The 16,846-nt window shown below is 40.2% G+C and overlaps 1 protein-coding gene across 5 annotated transcripts in view; it reads right to left on the bottom strand.

Moving 5' to 3' along the window:
• tjp2 (tight junction protein 2) overlaps positions 1-16,846 on the bottom strand; it is a 47,733-nt gene that overhangs the window by 29,067 nt on the left and 1,820 nt on the right. Inside the window, exons 1-2 of one of the 5 annotated variants that reach the window (XR_002874335.1) lie at positions 3,062-3,481; positions 695-824 (exon numbers count right to left, since the gene is read on the bottom strand). Coding sequence is in view for 4 of the 5 variants with exons in the window: in XM_023961026.1 (XP_023816794.1) it covers positions 695-824; positions 3,062-3,168 (237 nt within the window). In the remaining variant the exon portion in view is untranslated. Of the gene's footprint in view, positions 1-694; positions 825-3,061; positions 3,482-16,140; positions 16,159-16,846 lie in introns of those variants that run through there. The other 4 variants (XM_023961031.1, XM_023961026.1, XM_023961027.1 and 1 more) reach the window with 4 other exon arrangements.

The following is a 16,846-nucleotide window of genomic DNA, read 5'->3' as shown; positions in this document are numbered from 1 at the left end:
TGGTTTCGCAATCAATGAATATTCATTTGTGGGCGTTTCACAGACTATTTATGGGCAACTATGGGCGTGTCATGAAGCCGCAAAAGCTGCGCTGCATTTAGAATTGGTTGTGATTTATTAAGGGAAAGATGCGTAGGATGTGCGTGCGCACGGTTTTATAAATCCGAATATTTCTGTGCGTACGCACGTCCTATGTTTCATCCGTACGCCATTTCTGACGCAAATCCTACACAAAGTTTTATAAATGAGGCCCCAGGAGACACTCTTTAATTTTCTTAAATCCACAGTGAGTCTTAGAAATGCGAGGTATGTATGGATTTTGCTTGTGTATACCGACTTCAAACCGATTTTCTGTGGAACACAGCGGTTAAACAAAAATCTGTCAGATTATTTAAACAGGACTTTGGTGAAGCTGCACCGCTTGGTAGATGGAACAATCAGATGCCTAAATGAAAGTCTGTTAAAGGAGTGCTTAAGGACAGGGCAGGATTGAAAATGGAGGCTTTGAGGGCTTGTGATGTATTAATTTCGCTCTTTAAAGGATGGGTCTTGAGAAGTCCACAGATCAGTTCACTACATATGAGGATTCAGAAGGTGTCAGCATTCAAAGACCGTTTTTGGATAGTAACACTTATTGAAGGAACTCTGCACCTCCGAAGGGATCTCATCAACATCCAACACCGGAGGGACCTACCATTGTGATTGCAGAGAAGCTCCGTGAAGACAGGCGGCGCAGATACAAGTACTGGGCTTCTCTGGACCAGCAGAATCTGCGGCTGGACTTGAGCAGATCGGTGCTGGTGGGGTCAGAACAAGCCTGGTCCCTGTGCAGAGGAAACACGGGGACATTTAGACGTTTACCAACAAAAGACAGACAGACAGAAAGGTTTGCAGTGTGCTCTGAGTTTTAACTAGTAAAATATTTAAAGGGAACATTTCAGCGAGCTTCCTGTCAGAGTGTCTCCTCCTCAGCTCTCAGTCGGTTGGAGTTGAAGCGCGTGGGCTTTTAGCAGACGGAGAGCTGCTATTTTTAGAGCCAAATGAATTAGACTTTAAGCTCGCTGGAATTGTGCAATTCCTCCACTTCAAGTCTGCATCTGTTTTCTAATAATCTTTCAGTTTGCAAGTAATGCTGGATGAGAGATTAAGCACTTTCTACAGATTAAACAGCAGTTAGTGAATCTTGAAGTAGATTATTTTGGAAAACTTGGATGAAAGCAAGTGCGCATTTTATAGGATGAAAGGTCTGAGAAGAAGCAAAGGAACTGCCTGTTCTGATCTGGCCTGGTTAAGACATCTGCTGGATTCATGCAAAAGGACCAAACTCACAGATTATAATCCCGCACTTCAAGAGCAACACGCTGTTCCTAATCATTAACATATGGCAAAGATTTTCGCTGCCAGCCTGACGCAGCTTATATTTCATCCTCACGTCAACAGGAAGCAGCAGAAATGTGCGGTGCCGGTCTAAAGGGTGCAGAACCTGGATCTTTCTTTGCACCCAGACCTTTAAGCTTTCTATCTAGCATGTATAAAAAAATAAAAATAACAAAAAAAAGAGAGGAAGACTAGGAACCATCAAGATGCAGTTTCCATGGCGACATACACACCTCTGGGTAACAGGTTTACCCGGCAGGAATATTTCTGTGCACTGAAATTTTTCCCAACAACACACCATGATTTCAGTCTTCCCAACCCGTTAAATGACCTCCCCTCCAGTTGTGCAGTTCAGTTCAAGCAATGTTTTTAGCTAGAACTCAAGTGACATGTTGATGATATTGATGTCATCCATGTATTGTCAGGATTTTTGTTGTTTTGTATTTTTGTTGTCATAGTTGAATCAGGCTTAACCCTTGTGCCATCTTGTGGGGTCCAGATGACCCCACAAGACAGTGTGCTTAACCTTTTTTCTTGGATTACATGAAATCCTCTCCACCTTCATCCACCTTTGTCATTGTAGAGGTATCAGGTCAGTGTAAGGGTGGGGTCATCTGGACCCAACGAGATGGCACAACGGTCAAATCAGCTTCTGCCCATCTCCATCAAACATGTTTATCGTTCTCTCAAATACGGTAGATACTCTTGTGACTGACTGAAGTTATCAGCAAGTGTTTAAATGTATCTATTTTTTTCATCTTTGAAATAAACAAATGAAAAGAAAAAAAAAAAAACAGTATGAAGATTAATCGGTCCACATCTGAAGAGGTTGGACAGAAGTTTACATGGACATAGACTGAAAAGGGAGTTTTTGGGAAAGCATGTCAGCTGATTAAAGCGGTCATAAAGTAATCCAAAAACAGCATAACCTAAACTGATGCTCGCATGCCACTGCCTTTTTCAAAGGAGAAAGAGGCGGTGTTATCCAGACATCTTTCCAATGAGCCCAAATGCAGAAGCCGTTTCCCGTTTGCAGCCTCTCTTTAAAAGCTAGAAACTCTTTTTCTTTCTTTGATGGAAGTGAAAAGCTATCCGTGAAGCATCTTTGTGACAGAGATAAAAGGAGCTGCTCGCATCCTCCAACTTCACTGAGTCATTCAAAAAGAAACTAGACCATCTTTGATGAAAGAAGGTGATAGCAGCATCTCCCACCCTTTGAAAAAAGCTGGTTAAGCATGATGTGTGCATAAAATGAAACTAATGTTGGATGTTTTTTTAATAACATAACAGTTGGAGAAACCGTAAAAACCCAGAAACCATCAATGAAACTACCAAAACAGCCATAACAAAACTGTTCATGAGATCCTACTATTTTCAGAAAAGCAAAATTAATTTTTCACTCCATTATCCTTTATTTCCATTTTTTAACTGAAACACATCCTTTGGTCAGTTTGGAGAAACATGAGCTGCTTTGCACAGAAATGTTCTCTTATGATACAAAATAAAATAAAATAAAAAAAAAAAAAAACAAAGTTTAACAAAGAATTATAGTTCCGTCCCTGTGCAATATATGTAATGCAATATTGCTTCCATCCTGTTTTAATGCCATTAGATTTCATCTGCAGAAGTGAGCATCCCCCGCTTTCCTTCACAAAGTCTGGAAACGCAAAAAAAAAACACTCACCCTGAAGGTCTCCACAGTTTCCTGCCGGGTGGCAGGAGCTCGCGTTTGTTCAGGGGTACGATCCCCATGGCCGCTTGCATGATGGTGATAAACTTCTTGAACTTCATCTTTTACCTCTCCGTCAACAGCATCACTGCGAGTTCATGGCTGCTGCCGACCCTCCATCGATGCTAACAGAGCGCAGAAGCAAAGCACCTCTGCTCGCCTCCATCTGAATCATCGGGACTTCAGAGACGCTCTCGCGCCTCGGTGCATCTGCTTCTCCATGACAACCAGCCACACACTCCGTGTGCAGATGGGAGCCGTCCCCGCGGCTAGGCTACTACAGACTTGCGCCTAAGCACGACTCCGACAGATGTCCTTTTGGCTTTCCGAGTGATGAAGGATAAAAGGAAAACAAACAGCCACGTTGTAACCAGGAGGCGGGCTGGTGGAGAGGGGACGAACGACAGCACGTCACGCTTACATAACTGTGGAGCATCTCTGGGCATTACACTAATGAAAACACAGTTTCTGCCACCGCTGATGCTGCAGCTGCTGGGATAATTGTGGTACTAAGCCCTGACAGATCATGCACGCTCCCCACCCCCATCGCCTTTAATCCCCCCCTCCATCAAGGCTTAGTCTTCCCGCCACTTACACCACCCGTCTAACTTCACCCGAGCATCCACAGCTGACCACCATGAAAGGCGGATAAGGACCCCGACTGCACAAAATACTCCAAGACCGTCAAAAGATTTAAAACCACATCAAATTTCAGCTTTATGTAATTCCTGAATGATTCATGGAAGAATGGGAAACATCCGGCTGTGGGTTGAATTGGATGAAACAATATTAATCCTCTATGGATAAATTATACTTTTGTAATCCAGAAAAAAAACAAAGACAGGAAGTTTACTGTTGGAAAGTTTGAAATGCAGCAGCAGAATCTCACCACAGAGACCTGAATGCACCAATGAATGGATAGTCGGATCCAAACCAAGCAGATCCTCTGTTAGTTCTTCTATTCACGACGAGGAACAGGGAGAGTTCAACTTCCCCCTTCTGACGCTTCACTTTTATCCCAACATGTCAACTTTGGTCCCGTCTGGGACAGCGCTCAGAAATGCAACCTGATTTGCTTTCAAGCTACGTTCAGGAACTTCCAATGAAAAAGTCTACATAACCGGATGTAAATGCACGTTTCGGGCTCCCACACTGATGTGTAGCTACACAGGTTTTTACAACTCTTTTTGGGCTGTGTAAGAAAAAGCCTGTAGCAAGATTCGTGAGATTCTGATTGCTTCTGCATTTCACACTAAGCCCTTTCCATCTGAAGGAGGCTAGCAAACAATAGATAAAGAAAAAGCAGAAGAAGCCCCTCCCTGTTTGTCCAGTGTGAATACCACGGGCTACAGCATGTTCAACAACCCAAGTTTGGCATGTTTTAGAACGCATTTTTTAGAACGCATGTCAAATTCACGGTGTGTACGTTACCTTCCACATTTAGGGCAATTCATTCAGGCGAGTCGCATTGTGTAGAAAAGGGATATGCCACAATTTTTGCGTTAAAGCGGACCTGCAGATCTGAATTGTGGGGAAAGTGCATCGTTGCATGCCTATTGCATACCATTAGTTGGAAGTTTAAAAAAATCCCTGCTACGTTTGAGAAGAATTTAGTATTTATTATTTTATTGCAGTACACAAGGCTTAGTATGAGCCAACTGAAAGGTCTTTCTTCATAGTTACTTGCTTATTAGCAAATTAAAACAATTTTCCCCCCAGAATTTTTTGTTTTTCGTCATTCTTTTGCATCAGTCGTGCAGCGTGGAGCTTCAACAATGAACGCGCAGAGATGCAGTCAAGAAGAAAATACCTAAGCATCTTCACAGAAACTTAAGTTTTGGTTTACACTCACTTTTAACAAACCGTCACAAATCAGACTTACTCCTCTAAGCGATTTTTTAAGCTTCATGCCTGCAGCTTTATGTTTTGACCGTGATGTCTTCAGATGCAGATTTGACAACGTTTTGTAGAAGTCCTCTCTATTTCATAAAATATCAAAATACCCCCCCCCCCCCACACACACACACACACATCCCTGAAAAAAAGAGAAGGGGTGCAGTGTCCAAGGCAGGCCAGATTAAGTCCATCTTGATGCCAGAAGCCACCATGTCCTAAAAGCTTTCAAGCAAATAGTGATCATCTTTGTGCCCTCTGGATGAATGCCAGACGGCACAACTCCGGACAGGATTTGCATCCAGGCAGCTTGGATGTCTGGATTACGGTTCATGATGCTTGTGGCATGAAAGGCTGCAGCAGATTTCACTGAGCAGCAAAGACCCCTGGGAGGAAGGGAAAGTGCCAGGAGCATGGTGAGGTGGGGTGAGCAAAAATAACAAGCCTCTATTTTTAAAAGGCACTGACTAAGAGCACAAAGACGTCATGCAGACTGAAAGCACCACAAACACAGAGAGAATGGAGGTCCACTAAGATGTTACCCAATCAGGACAAATGAGCAAACAAAGAAACCTAGTTTCAATGAGGGCTGTAGCGGCTCCACACAGATCCTCTTATGCAGAACCTCTTCAGAACCTGGGATTGTCATTTTAATGCTCTTTATCTTGATATCAAATGATCCACTAATGACTGGACATTTTTCCAAGAAATCCCTGCTGAATAAACTGTAAAGATGTGATTTGGAGTCATTGATGAGTCACAACTCGCGTTGCAGTTTCATCTGCTTTTCGCCAACCTTTAGTCATTTTCGGCTCCACCACAGCACTTGTCCGACAGTAATACTGCTCACCAAAACTGCTCTTAGGTGTTTTTCCACAGCTGTTGCTACAACAACCACATTGACAAATATAAATTGCTAAGAAAAAGAAAAGACTAAGTAAAATTTATAGAGTAATATTTCTTTCATAGGTATGTTGAAGTTGTAAAATGATGTCAACATGTATAAATAACTTTTGTATCTGCGGATTATTTTCAGATTGGTGTGTAATGATTAATCAACTTATTCGATGAATATATTTATATTCCTTCAATCCAACCAAATCAAACTAGTTGTTCATTGAATCACTTATACCATTTTAAAATTGTTTCAAAAAGAAACAAATGATATTGATATTGGAAAAAACCATTTGGATAGAGGCACAGTAGGTTTATTTTACTATAACTAAAAAACTACCAAGTGCATCACAGCGGACAACACGTGTGAGGACAGCACCAGTCCAATGTGTGGAAACACTTCGAATTTAATAATAATAATAATTGATACTTTATTTATCCCGCAATGGGGAAATTCTTCTCCGCATTTGACCCATCCCCTGGGGGAGCGATGACCAATGGCGGAAAAAAAAACTGCCTCTAATAAATCACAACTATGCAATTAAACACAAAACAACTTGCACGGTAAGTAATTTTAAAAAACGGATGTGAACAATACTTTGATTTAAAGCAGTTACCTTCACATTTCTGTCTGTGTATATCTCATTACAAAGCATGGAATACACAGAGGATGTTTAGAGCCGCCACCAGTGTGTGAATGTGTGTGTGTGACCGGGTGAATGGGTCTGTGACTGTAAAGCGCTTTGTCCTTGTAGGAAGAAAGGCGCTAAATAAGTATACGCCATTTACCATTTACCAGATTGGATTTATTAATTTTAAAAATCTCTACAAAAGCATCGGTAATTACATTTCCATGTCTGGCTTTATGAGATCCTTCACTCTCCTGCTGCAAAAACATCTTTCTGCCACTACTTCAGTGTCTCTGTGACCCATACTAGTTCAAGAGGGAAAAATAAAACCAAGAATCAAACTACAGAATCGTTTTAGAATTGTCTTGATGAAAAGAAGAAAAATATAACATTTAGGAGGCCCAAGCTGGCTTTTGTTGGACATGTGACTCTTAATTTGAAAAAAGTGTTTCCACTGGGTTAACTTAGTATTGCAAATTCAATTTGCACAATTTCATAGTCAATGGAAACGCAGCGTTCAAGAGGTAGAGGTGGGGAAAGAGGTGGGGACTAGGGCTCCACGATATGAGGAAAACATGTGATATGCGATACCAATGATCAATATTGCGATGACGATATAACTTGTAATGCATGAAAAAAATAGTAAAACAACCAAAAACATAATTTCCATTTAACTGCAACAGTTTAATTCAAATAGGAGTCAACATAACTTAAATTACACTACCAATGACCCTTGTCTACATAGGCGAACATCTAACATAAAAGGGCTCCATCCGATTGGTCAAATGCATAAAGGGATTTATTTGATTCGCTAAATACTTCAAGCTGCCATAAGATTGTTTTAGCACATTTAAGGTAACCACTTATTGTAATTTTCGCTGACTTCTGTGATATGCGTATTGCACAGCTTGATATCGCGATTACGATAAATTTGCGATTTATTGTGCAGGCCTAGTGGGGACTCACGATAAGCTCAAACTTTGGTGGCAGTCATTGTCTTAGATACCATGACTCAGAGCGACTCATACCCATCACTGTCCACTGGTTTCAACATGGCGGCGTCCCTATCAGGAAGCAATGGTGAGGGATTTGACCTCATTTCGCGCGAGCCGGACCTCAATTCGTCCATTATTTTTACAGTCTAGGATCGGATTGTTCAAAATGAATCAATATCAACTATGAATCATATCGTCAACCACCAATTATGATATGAATCAAATTGCAACAAATTGCTACTAAAATGATAACAACTCAGGTCTTCGTATGAGCGGATTGACATGCACAAATGTTTTTCCAATGGAAGATCTACAGACCAACTTGAGTGGCAGTCTTAGACTTTAGCCACTAATGTTCCATGGGAACTGTTGGACCTATCAGCCTCATTCTCCTTTTCACAGCCAATGAGAATGCAGGTAAGACTGGGGTGAACTGAACAATGACAACAACAAAAAAACACTAAATTATACAGACTACAGACAACAGCGATAGTAAGAAAGAGTTGGAGATGCACTTAATGGACAGGCTGATGTACTTTTTAGGTATGAAAAGAAAAAAATCAGTGTTGGATGAAAGGAATATAAAAAAATTTGGTATATAGGGAACATGATAGAAGTTTATTAGTGATGCAGGCAAACACTGAATGTTATGAGTGTCAAGGTTGACAGTAGCAAACAACGCCATCCACTGCAGTGGTATGTGTACTTTGTGTCCAGCCATGAACTTTAAAGTGCAGCAAGGGATGCGTTTGGGCCTGTTTCGGTTTTTAACCCTGTTCAGGACAAACGACAGATAAGATTATAATTTCATTTCTTTGAACATTTAATGAATATAAACAGAACCCCTCCATTCTCCATGGTATAAGAATGTATTTCATTTTTTGGTCTTTTTTAATGCTTTTACATAAGCATTTCGTTTGTCAGAGTCTTGTCACTTTGCCACATGCCATAGTAAAATTGTAGTGCTGCCTTACTAAGGCCATTATGCAATATCTAAATGCGAGGCATGTGCGAGCCAGATGGAGGGACACATGCCAAACAAATCTGTGATGGGAGTGCAGGGAGAAAGCGACTAACGGAATCAGTCTGCACATAGTCCCTACAGGATCTGGGACCTGGATCATCAGCAGACATGGAGATCCTTGCAGGGATAACGCTGCTGAGTACACAAAGCACAATCAGAACAAAGACTAAAAAGACTGCCATTTTATCTTCAAGTATTCACTTTTCTTTCCTCTTTTTCTGCAAATGTATTGTTCGTTTTTCTCCAAAACAATATGCATAAAAACAGTAAGTAGTTGTGAAGAAATAAAAGGGAATGCTGGGGCAGTGGATGTAAGTATTAAGTGGCTTCTTTTCCTGCATGAGTAAACATAAAATAAAATCTGGATGTTCACCTGTTGAGTCAAAGTCCAACCTTTATCTGCGATTGATGAGACTCTCACAAACTGATTATTTATACAGCAAGATTTCTGATGACATTCTAATGACATGAAAAGCAGGTAATAGGCAGGGAATAGATAATGCATTCATCTGCATGAAAGGGGATGGGGTTAAAACAAATTGTGATGAGAGTTGGAGGTTGTTCCAACCTGCTCTCTGTTCCCATCATTGCCTATACCGAAAGTTGGTAAAGTGTTCGGGGAGGGGACCCTAAAAAAAAAAAAAAAAAAACCATGGAAGTGGGCTACTTGATAGGGGAACTTCCCTACTGGTTGCTGTATGGTTCTTCTGTGTCCCTTTTCGCACTTAAACATTACTGCTAACAAACAGTTTCCCGCAAAGTGTTTAAATTTGAATTATACCATGAAAATTTGGGCCCATTGGACCTCTGACGCCTACAATGTTGGGGGTGTGTTTGTGGGGGAGAATTCAAGGCTCAGGCTATCAACTGATGTACGCCTTATTCGGGGCGTAAAATTTAATTAAATTAACCAAAAAAAAGATAAATAAGAGTGGCTAACTAAAGATGCTAGAAGAAAATGCGGATCACTATGCTAATAATGTGGATTGACAATGTCTGTTAGTCATTGACAAAACAATAGGCCGCTAATGATGGTAGAAAGACCTGAGAGTATTAAAAGAACACCATTCAGAGATAATTAAGCCAAGAATAATTAACATGCATACATCATTGACTAAGCCGATTTTAATTACTACACTAGACTTAATCATAAGAGCAGAAAACATCACATCCCTCAGAAGATCAGAATAGCTGAGTAATGGACTGACTGTAGCAGTGCTTTAGGTAGACTACTTGACTCGTCTAAGCCATTGACCATCCATGTAGATGGGTTCCTTGCAATACTGCGATTCATCTTTCACTTTTTTTGAGAGCTATATTGCTTTTTTTTTTTTTTTTTTTTACAATGCATTGTGTTCTGCGTCCAGATTAGCTGCAGACAAGTGTCAATCAAGTACTTCATGCCAGTGAATGACTGGATGTGGTATCACCCCCTCACATTCCCCAAGAAACTGCTTCAACTATCAACAGTGATTCCTTTCCACAACCTGCTGCCCCCCCCCCCCCCCCCAGCCCATTAAGACTATTATTACAGACAGGTCTTCTATGAGGGGGCGTGCAGGGAGAAAAGCAAACATTAACTGGCTTCGTCCACTGAAGGAAGCACCAAAGCTTGAGGGAGCAGCTTCCACAACCCCCCCCCCCCCCCCCCCCCCCCCTTAACATGGCACTTTCTAACGTTCGATCTTTGTCTAACAAAACTTTTATTATAAATTATTTTAGCATTGATTATAATATTGATGGACTCTTTTTAACTGAAACATGGCTGAGCACGGATGCATTTATTGTTCTCACAGAGGCTTCTCCACCCAATTTTAGTTTTGCTTTTTCAACCAGGGAGGGCAAATAGGGTGGGGGTACTGCATCTATAATGTCCAACTCCTTTGCAGCAAAGCAAATTTCATTAGATGAGTACCCCAGCTTTGAACATCACGCCTTTGTTTTTAACAGCCCTCCAATTTTACGCATCACAGTATACAGACCACCCAAACCAAGCTCTGTTTTTATTGAGGAGTTTTCTGAGTTTTTGGCATCTGTCCACACTTCCTTTAATATAATTTTAATAACAGGTGATTTTAACCTGCATATAGACAGGAAGTCGGACTATTGCAACTACCCCTGGCTGCAGCCTGCAGAACTGCACAACATAGTGGAATGCTGAAACGCTGAGGAATGTGAACACGCTGTGAAATGTTAACCCGCCCATGCTGAGCCCGTCTTCTTTGGTTTTACAAGTTTCCATGTGCAATATTGCCACCTACCGGTTTTTAAGGAGTTTTTCCTTACCGTGAAGGGGGGAATATCAGTTTAGTTAGTCTGTTTTGTTAAAGTTTAGTATTATCCTAATCCATTCTTTGTATTCATGATCCCTTTTTCATTGTATGTTTACCTTGCAATTACCGGTATGAAGCCCATTGAGACGTCTGTAGTTCGAATTTGCACTAAATAAAAACAAATATTTAATTGAATTAGAGAATTTATACAGTGATTGCTGTCTTCTTATGCCTTTTACAAGTTTCCATGTGCATGTATTAGGGAGTTAATAAATTTTGTCTGGCCTCACGGACTCAAAATAATAACTCATTGGATGAACTCAATTTAATTGTGGGCAGGATTTCTATCCAATAAATATGAGTAACCCCACCTCAAAGAAAATTCTTCCATGTAACGAAATATAATTGAGTTAGTCGAACTCAATTTTATCAAGAAAGGCAAGATAAAAAACCATGCAACAATAGTCTGAAGCCAGCCTCGAACTCAGAACCTCTGGATGTTCTGTATACCCGCCAACTAATCCACTGAGCTTACACTTTTGTGCCATCATAAAGCCGCCGGTATAAACAAATAGATTCATTATTTACATAAATGAGGCTCGTCGTGTATCGTCTTATAAGCTGAGTTGAAACGATTTCATGCCACAGTTCGATTTTACCTGGAAAAAACGACAGAAAGTTTTCACTTTTGAAAAGTCGAAGGATTTGAAGGACCAAAAGTCATACCAGGCATTAGACGAAGGAGTTGAACATTTTAATAGTTGAATGGTTAAAATAGGTGAAAAATTGTAGCCGTAAGACGGCAAAAAGAATAAATAAAGAGAAACAGGAAAACAGCATTCAACAGCATGCCCCTTACTTGAACTCAATTATTTTGGATTACTGGAGTTATCGGGGAAACTATTAATACATTTTGTGTTAGGTCAATTAAATGTAGATACATTCTTTTAAAATAAATATTTCTAAATAAAACAAACAGAATTTTATTGTGTTACATGAAAGAGGGGCTTGAATCATTTTTTTGAATGTACATAAAAATAAACATTGCACCATTCAAATTCCCCCCCCCCCCTCTGTTCTCTTTCTTCCTCATACAATTACCAATGACACAAAATGTGCTCCACTGATTCTTCCCCTTTCCTGCAATCACAACTGCACTGACGAAGGTGAATCAAATGCACGGGCTCAATGTGGGCGGGGTTAACATTCCACAGCGTGTTCACATTCCTCAGCGTTCCAGCATTCCACTATGTTGAGCAGTTCTGCAGGCTGCAGCCAGGGCTTACTCGACTATTGCACTACTCAGTTCTTGGACTTGCTTGCTTCTCTTGATTTGAAACAACACGTCATGCAGCCGACTCCCAACACTCTTGACCTCGTCATCAGTCAAGGTTTACCTACAAGTGTGTCTACTGTTGTGGACCTGGCTGTATCTGACCATTACTGTGTGCTTTTTAACATCACTAGTTTTACAGAACAAGAGACCTCTGTGAGAACGGTGAAGAAACGCTACTTGACTCAAGAAGTGGTCAAAAAATGTATTACATCTGTTGGCTCCAACTCTCCACCTGTCTTATCAGCCCCCTGTGATCTACTTGTTGAAAGTTTTAACAGTAAATTAAAATTCAGTCTTGGCTCAGTTGCTCCACTAAAATCTAAAAAGATAAGAATCAAACCCACACCCCCTTCGGAGAACTGAGGAAATTAAACAATTGAAGAGACGTTGTAGATCTGCCGAAAGACTTTGGAGAAAACACAAACTTGAAATAAATTATCAGTTATACCAAAACCAACTAAAACTATATAATCAAACAGTAAAATAGACCAGAAATTCCTACTTTGCGAACATCATTTCTGTAAATAACAAATAACCCCAGAGTCCTCTTTACCTCAATTGAATATTTAATCAACTCTAATGTGAATAAAAACACAATGCCAGCCTCCGCCTCATTGTGTGAGGACTTTGAAGACCACTTCAGGAGCAAGATCCATTCTGTCAGATCTAACATTGTAAATGGACAGAAAAGCCTTTTTATTGGAAATGATGACTTGATTTTACATGAGGAAGCATCGGACAGTTTTGGCCTGGTCGAAGCTGCAACACTTGGTCGAGTTTTTTTCCAAGTTAATCCAACAACCAGTTCTTTAGACCCCATCCCTACATCACTTTTTAAAATGATTTTACAGGTTGTTTGAGAGTGAGATTTTAAAAACCATGCACTCCTCTCTACAGACAGGTATTTTTCCTGCTACCTTTAAGATTGCAGTGGTGAAACCACTACTCAAGAAAACGAATTTAGCCCCCTCAGTTTTTAATAACAAGAGGCCTGTGTCCAACTTGCCATTTTTAAGTAAGGTTTTAGAAAAACTTGTTTTTATTCAGCTAAACGAGTTTCTCTTACAAAACAATTTTTTTTTAGATAAACCAGTCTGGCTTTAGAACGAACCACAGCACAGAGACAGCCTTGTTGAAAATTGCTGATGATGTTAGATGTGCCTTGGATTCAGGTCAGCTCTCAGTACTAGTTCTGTTAGCTCTAAGTGCAGCTTTTGATACTGTTGATCACCTGATCCTTGTAAACAGACTTAAAAGTCTTGGCCTTTCAGGGACTGTTCTCAAGTGGTTCGAATCGTATCTCATGGAGAGAAACTTTATGGTAAGCATGGACACATATTTTTCTGGGGTCCATGGGGTTCCATCCTCGGCCCCTTGCTTTTTAACATTTACATGCTTCCTCCGGGAAATGTCATCAGAAGCCACAACGTCAGTTTTCATAGCTATGCTGATGATACCCAGTTGTACATAGCTATGTCTCCTGATGACACAAGACCAATAGAAGCAATTTTTAACTGTATCTTAGATGTGAAATTATGGATGGCAAATAATTTTCTGCAGCTCAACCAGGAAAAAGCCGAAATTTTAGTTATTGGTCCCGAAGCTAAGAGAGAGAGTTTCTGAAGTTGAAAGAACTTTCATTAAGCCATTCAGAAACAGTCAGAAACCTGGGCGTTATTTTCGACTAAAAGCCAAAGTTTATCCCACATATAAAACAGGTGGTTAAACTGTTTTTTATCATCTCAGAAATCTAGCTGGGGTCCGCCCACTACTCTCTCTTGCTAATATGGAAATGCTAATGCATGCTTTCATCAGGAGTAAAGTTGATTATTGTAACGCCCTGCTTGCTGGTCTTCCAAAAACCAACATTAAGAACCTTCAGCTTCTCCAAAATTCTGCTGCTCGAGTTCTCACCAGGACCAGGAGGTGGGTTCACAACACCCCAATTTTAAAATCCCTGCATTGGCTCCACATATGCTTCAGGATTGATTTTAAGATACTTTTAACAGTTTCTAAATGTTTTAACGGTCTTGGACCTTCTTATTTATCCAATCTTTTAGTAAAGTATGAGCCCTCGCAGACCCTGAGGTCCTCTGGCACTGGTTGGTTAACCATTCCGACTGTAAAAACCAAAACCTATGGAGAAGCATCTTTTCAACACTATGGACCCTGTTTATGGAAAAGTCTGCCAGAGGACCTGAGAGCCGCAGAGAGCATTAAAAGAAAAGACTAAAGACCCATCTTTTTAACCTGGCTTTTAGCTAATTTTTTACTACTTTTATTTATTTATTTGTTTGTTTTATGTATTTATTTGTATTTATCCATTTTATCTTTTTTTATGAACTTACACTAGATTTTAATGTGTTATTTTAATTTTAATTTACCTTATTTCAGTGTTTTATTGTTTATTGCTTTTATCAATAAGTTAATTTTTTCAATCTCTTTCATTTTTTATTTATTTTCCAGTGCTTCCCCAGCTGGAACCTCTCCCTCTGGGTCGGCTGCTGTTCAGCCACTAGGGCTCTGGATGGGGACCTGAATCACTGCTTAGCTGTGGTGGAGCGGTCCCCGCCTGTGATGCTGCATTTGGCTGGTTATGCGGCTGTTCACAGAGAGGGAGGTTCCAATTATTAGCGTTTCCAACATCTTGTTTTCGTCCTCAGCCTATTTCTTCTTACTCATTGTCTTTCCCCATCAGTAGGGGGGTGGGAGATGTGAAAGAACTGGGGGGTTGTGTAGGTACGGGGAGGGGGGGGCCCTATTTTTATTTTTCTGTACTTCTTTTTGTGCTTGTTTATTTTAATTTTCGTGCTTGTTTTTATATTATTTTGTTTAAATGTAAAGCACTTTGTGTTAAACTTTTATATGAAAAGTGCTTTATAAATAAAGTTTGTTTGATTGATTGATGTCCGTTGCACAGAATGTGTTCAGTTTGCAAAATCGACATAACTCCTCCATCGCTAGCAAATCTTTGTTTTCATTCTTTAATAGTGGACTTATATGAAGGTATGATCTCAAAGTTTAAACAAGAGAGAGAAGTGTAAAAATGTTAATGTAGGCCTATGTCGGAGAATAGTCTTTAAAGTGTGTAGTGGGGAGTTTTATGGCCCTAATATATCTGTATTAGTCAATAAATTTGACTACTTTGCTGATTTCACCTATTGTAGGTAATTTTTAGGGCATAACTGCCAATATAAACGGCTGTGGTGTAGCGGTAGGGCAGATGACCCCTGATCGGAAGATTGCTAGTTCGATTCCCACCTTGCCCGCCCATGTGTCGAAGCGTCCTTTGGGAAGACACTGAACCCCACCTTGCCTCTGTTGGAAGGTTGGTGCCGCCACTAGTGTGTGAATGGGTTTGTGACTGTAAAGTGCTTTGGGGAAGGAAGAAAGCACTATAGAAGAATACGCCATTTACCATAAAAGAGAGACTGTTGTAATACAAAATGAAGATAATGTAATGTTTTACTGACTGGAGGTAGTCTGGCTGCATAAGAGTAAAGTTAAAACAACAACATATTAAACATCGCTTGATTTTCATGGCAAAGGTCTTACTTTCTGTCCTCTACTCTTCAATAAAATAAAACTGACTTTTTTCAGTAGTGAAAATGTATGACAATTTATCAACATTTGTCAGTTTAACAGACAGATCATTGTACATTTATTCATTGTCTGCATACAGACTTATTTCATAATAGGTGCATTCAGTTTTATTTCTCTCTATTCCCCAACACTGTCTTATAGTGACAGCCATTAACTTTAAATATATCAAGCAGCGAAGGGGAGTTATAAAAATCCAGTTTGGTTGCTCTAAGAAAAATCTGTTAGGAGCGTGTTTAATATGTCCTTTTAATATCTTAATTCAATTCTTAGAATCTTTTGAAATAAGTGGAAATGCCTCTGAAACAGCAAAGAACAGTCAGGACAAGCACTGACCTGCACACACAGACTATGGCCGCAGCCCATAAAATCCCCCACCCGTCTACCTACAGCTGTGCCTACGGCGCTTCAATGATCACTCAGACAGAAAGTTGGAATCAACAGAGTGTCAGCAGCATCTTTTCATGGTTTCAGGCACTGTAAGAACGGCATCGCGCAGGAGCAAGCAGCAGCTCCTCCACAGCTAAAAACAAAACAAAAGAGGGAGACCTCAATGATGGGACTCCAGAAGGAAACAGGGCAGGGATTAGGGCTGTAACTAAATACTGTTTTGGTTGGTGGATAATCTATTGATTATTTTTCAATTAGTCAGGATTATTTTTGAAAAGAATTGAGCTTTCATTCAATCTCACTGTTTTGAACAATTCAGCAAGGAGAAGCTGTGGTTTTTCCAATCAATCCTGTTGCCGGCGACACCTAAATAAAACATGCTCTTTGACATACCACGACTCTTTGGCCGTTCACGCATTCGACATCTATCGGCTGATTCTGACGTGGAGAAAAGCGGCTTCGGCCGCGCAAAGCAGCTTTTCTCCGTGACAAAAATCTGATGATTTACGTTGATTGCCTTAACACTTCACTACTGTTAAGTGTTGCATAACCGCACAAGCTTGCTTTTCTCAAGTTCAGAACCTGCTGGAATGACATTACCGGGTAATTGCATAAACAATTGAAGAGTTGGAAGAATGTCAACACTGGAGCTAAAACTGGAGTGTTAAAGGGTTAACACCTCAAATGTTATGAGGAGTATAGGAAA

The sequence above is a fragment of the Oryzias latipes genome, chromosome 12 (assembly GCF_002234675.1).
Source record: "Oryzias latipes chromosome 12, ASM223467v1".
NCBI classification, from domain to species: domain Eukaryota; kingdom Metazoa; phylum Chordata; class Actinopteri; order Beloniformes; family Adrianichthyidae; genus Oryzias; species Oryzias latipes.
Note: the sequence above shows the minus strand (reverse complement) of the source record. Positions and strands in the feature narration are given on the sequence as shown.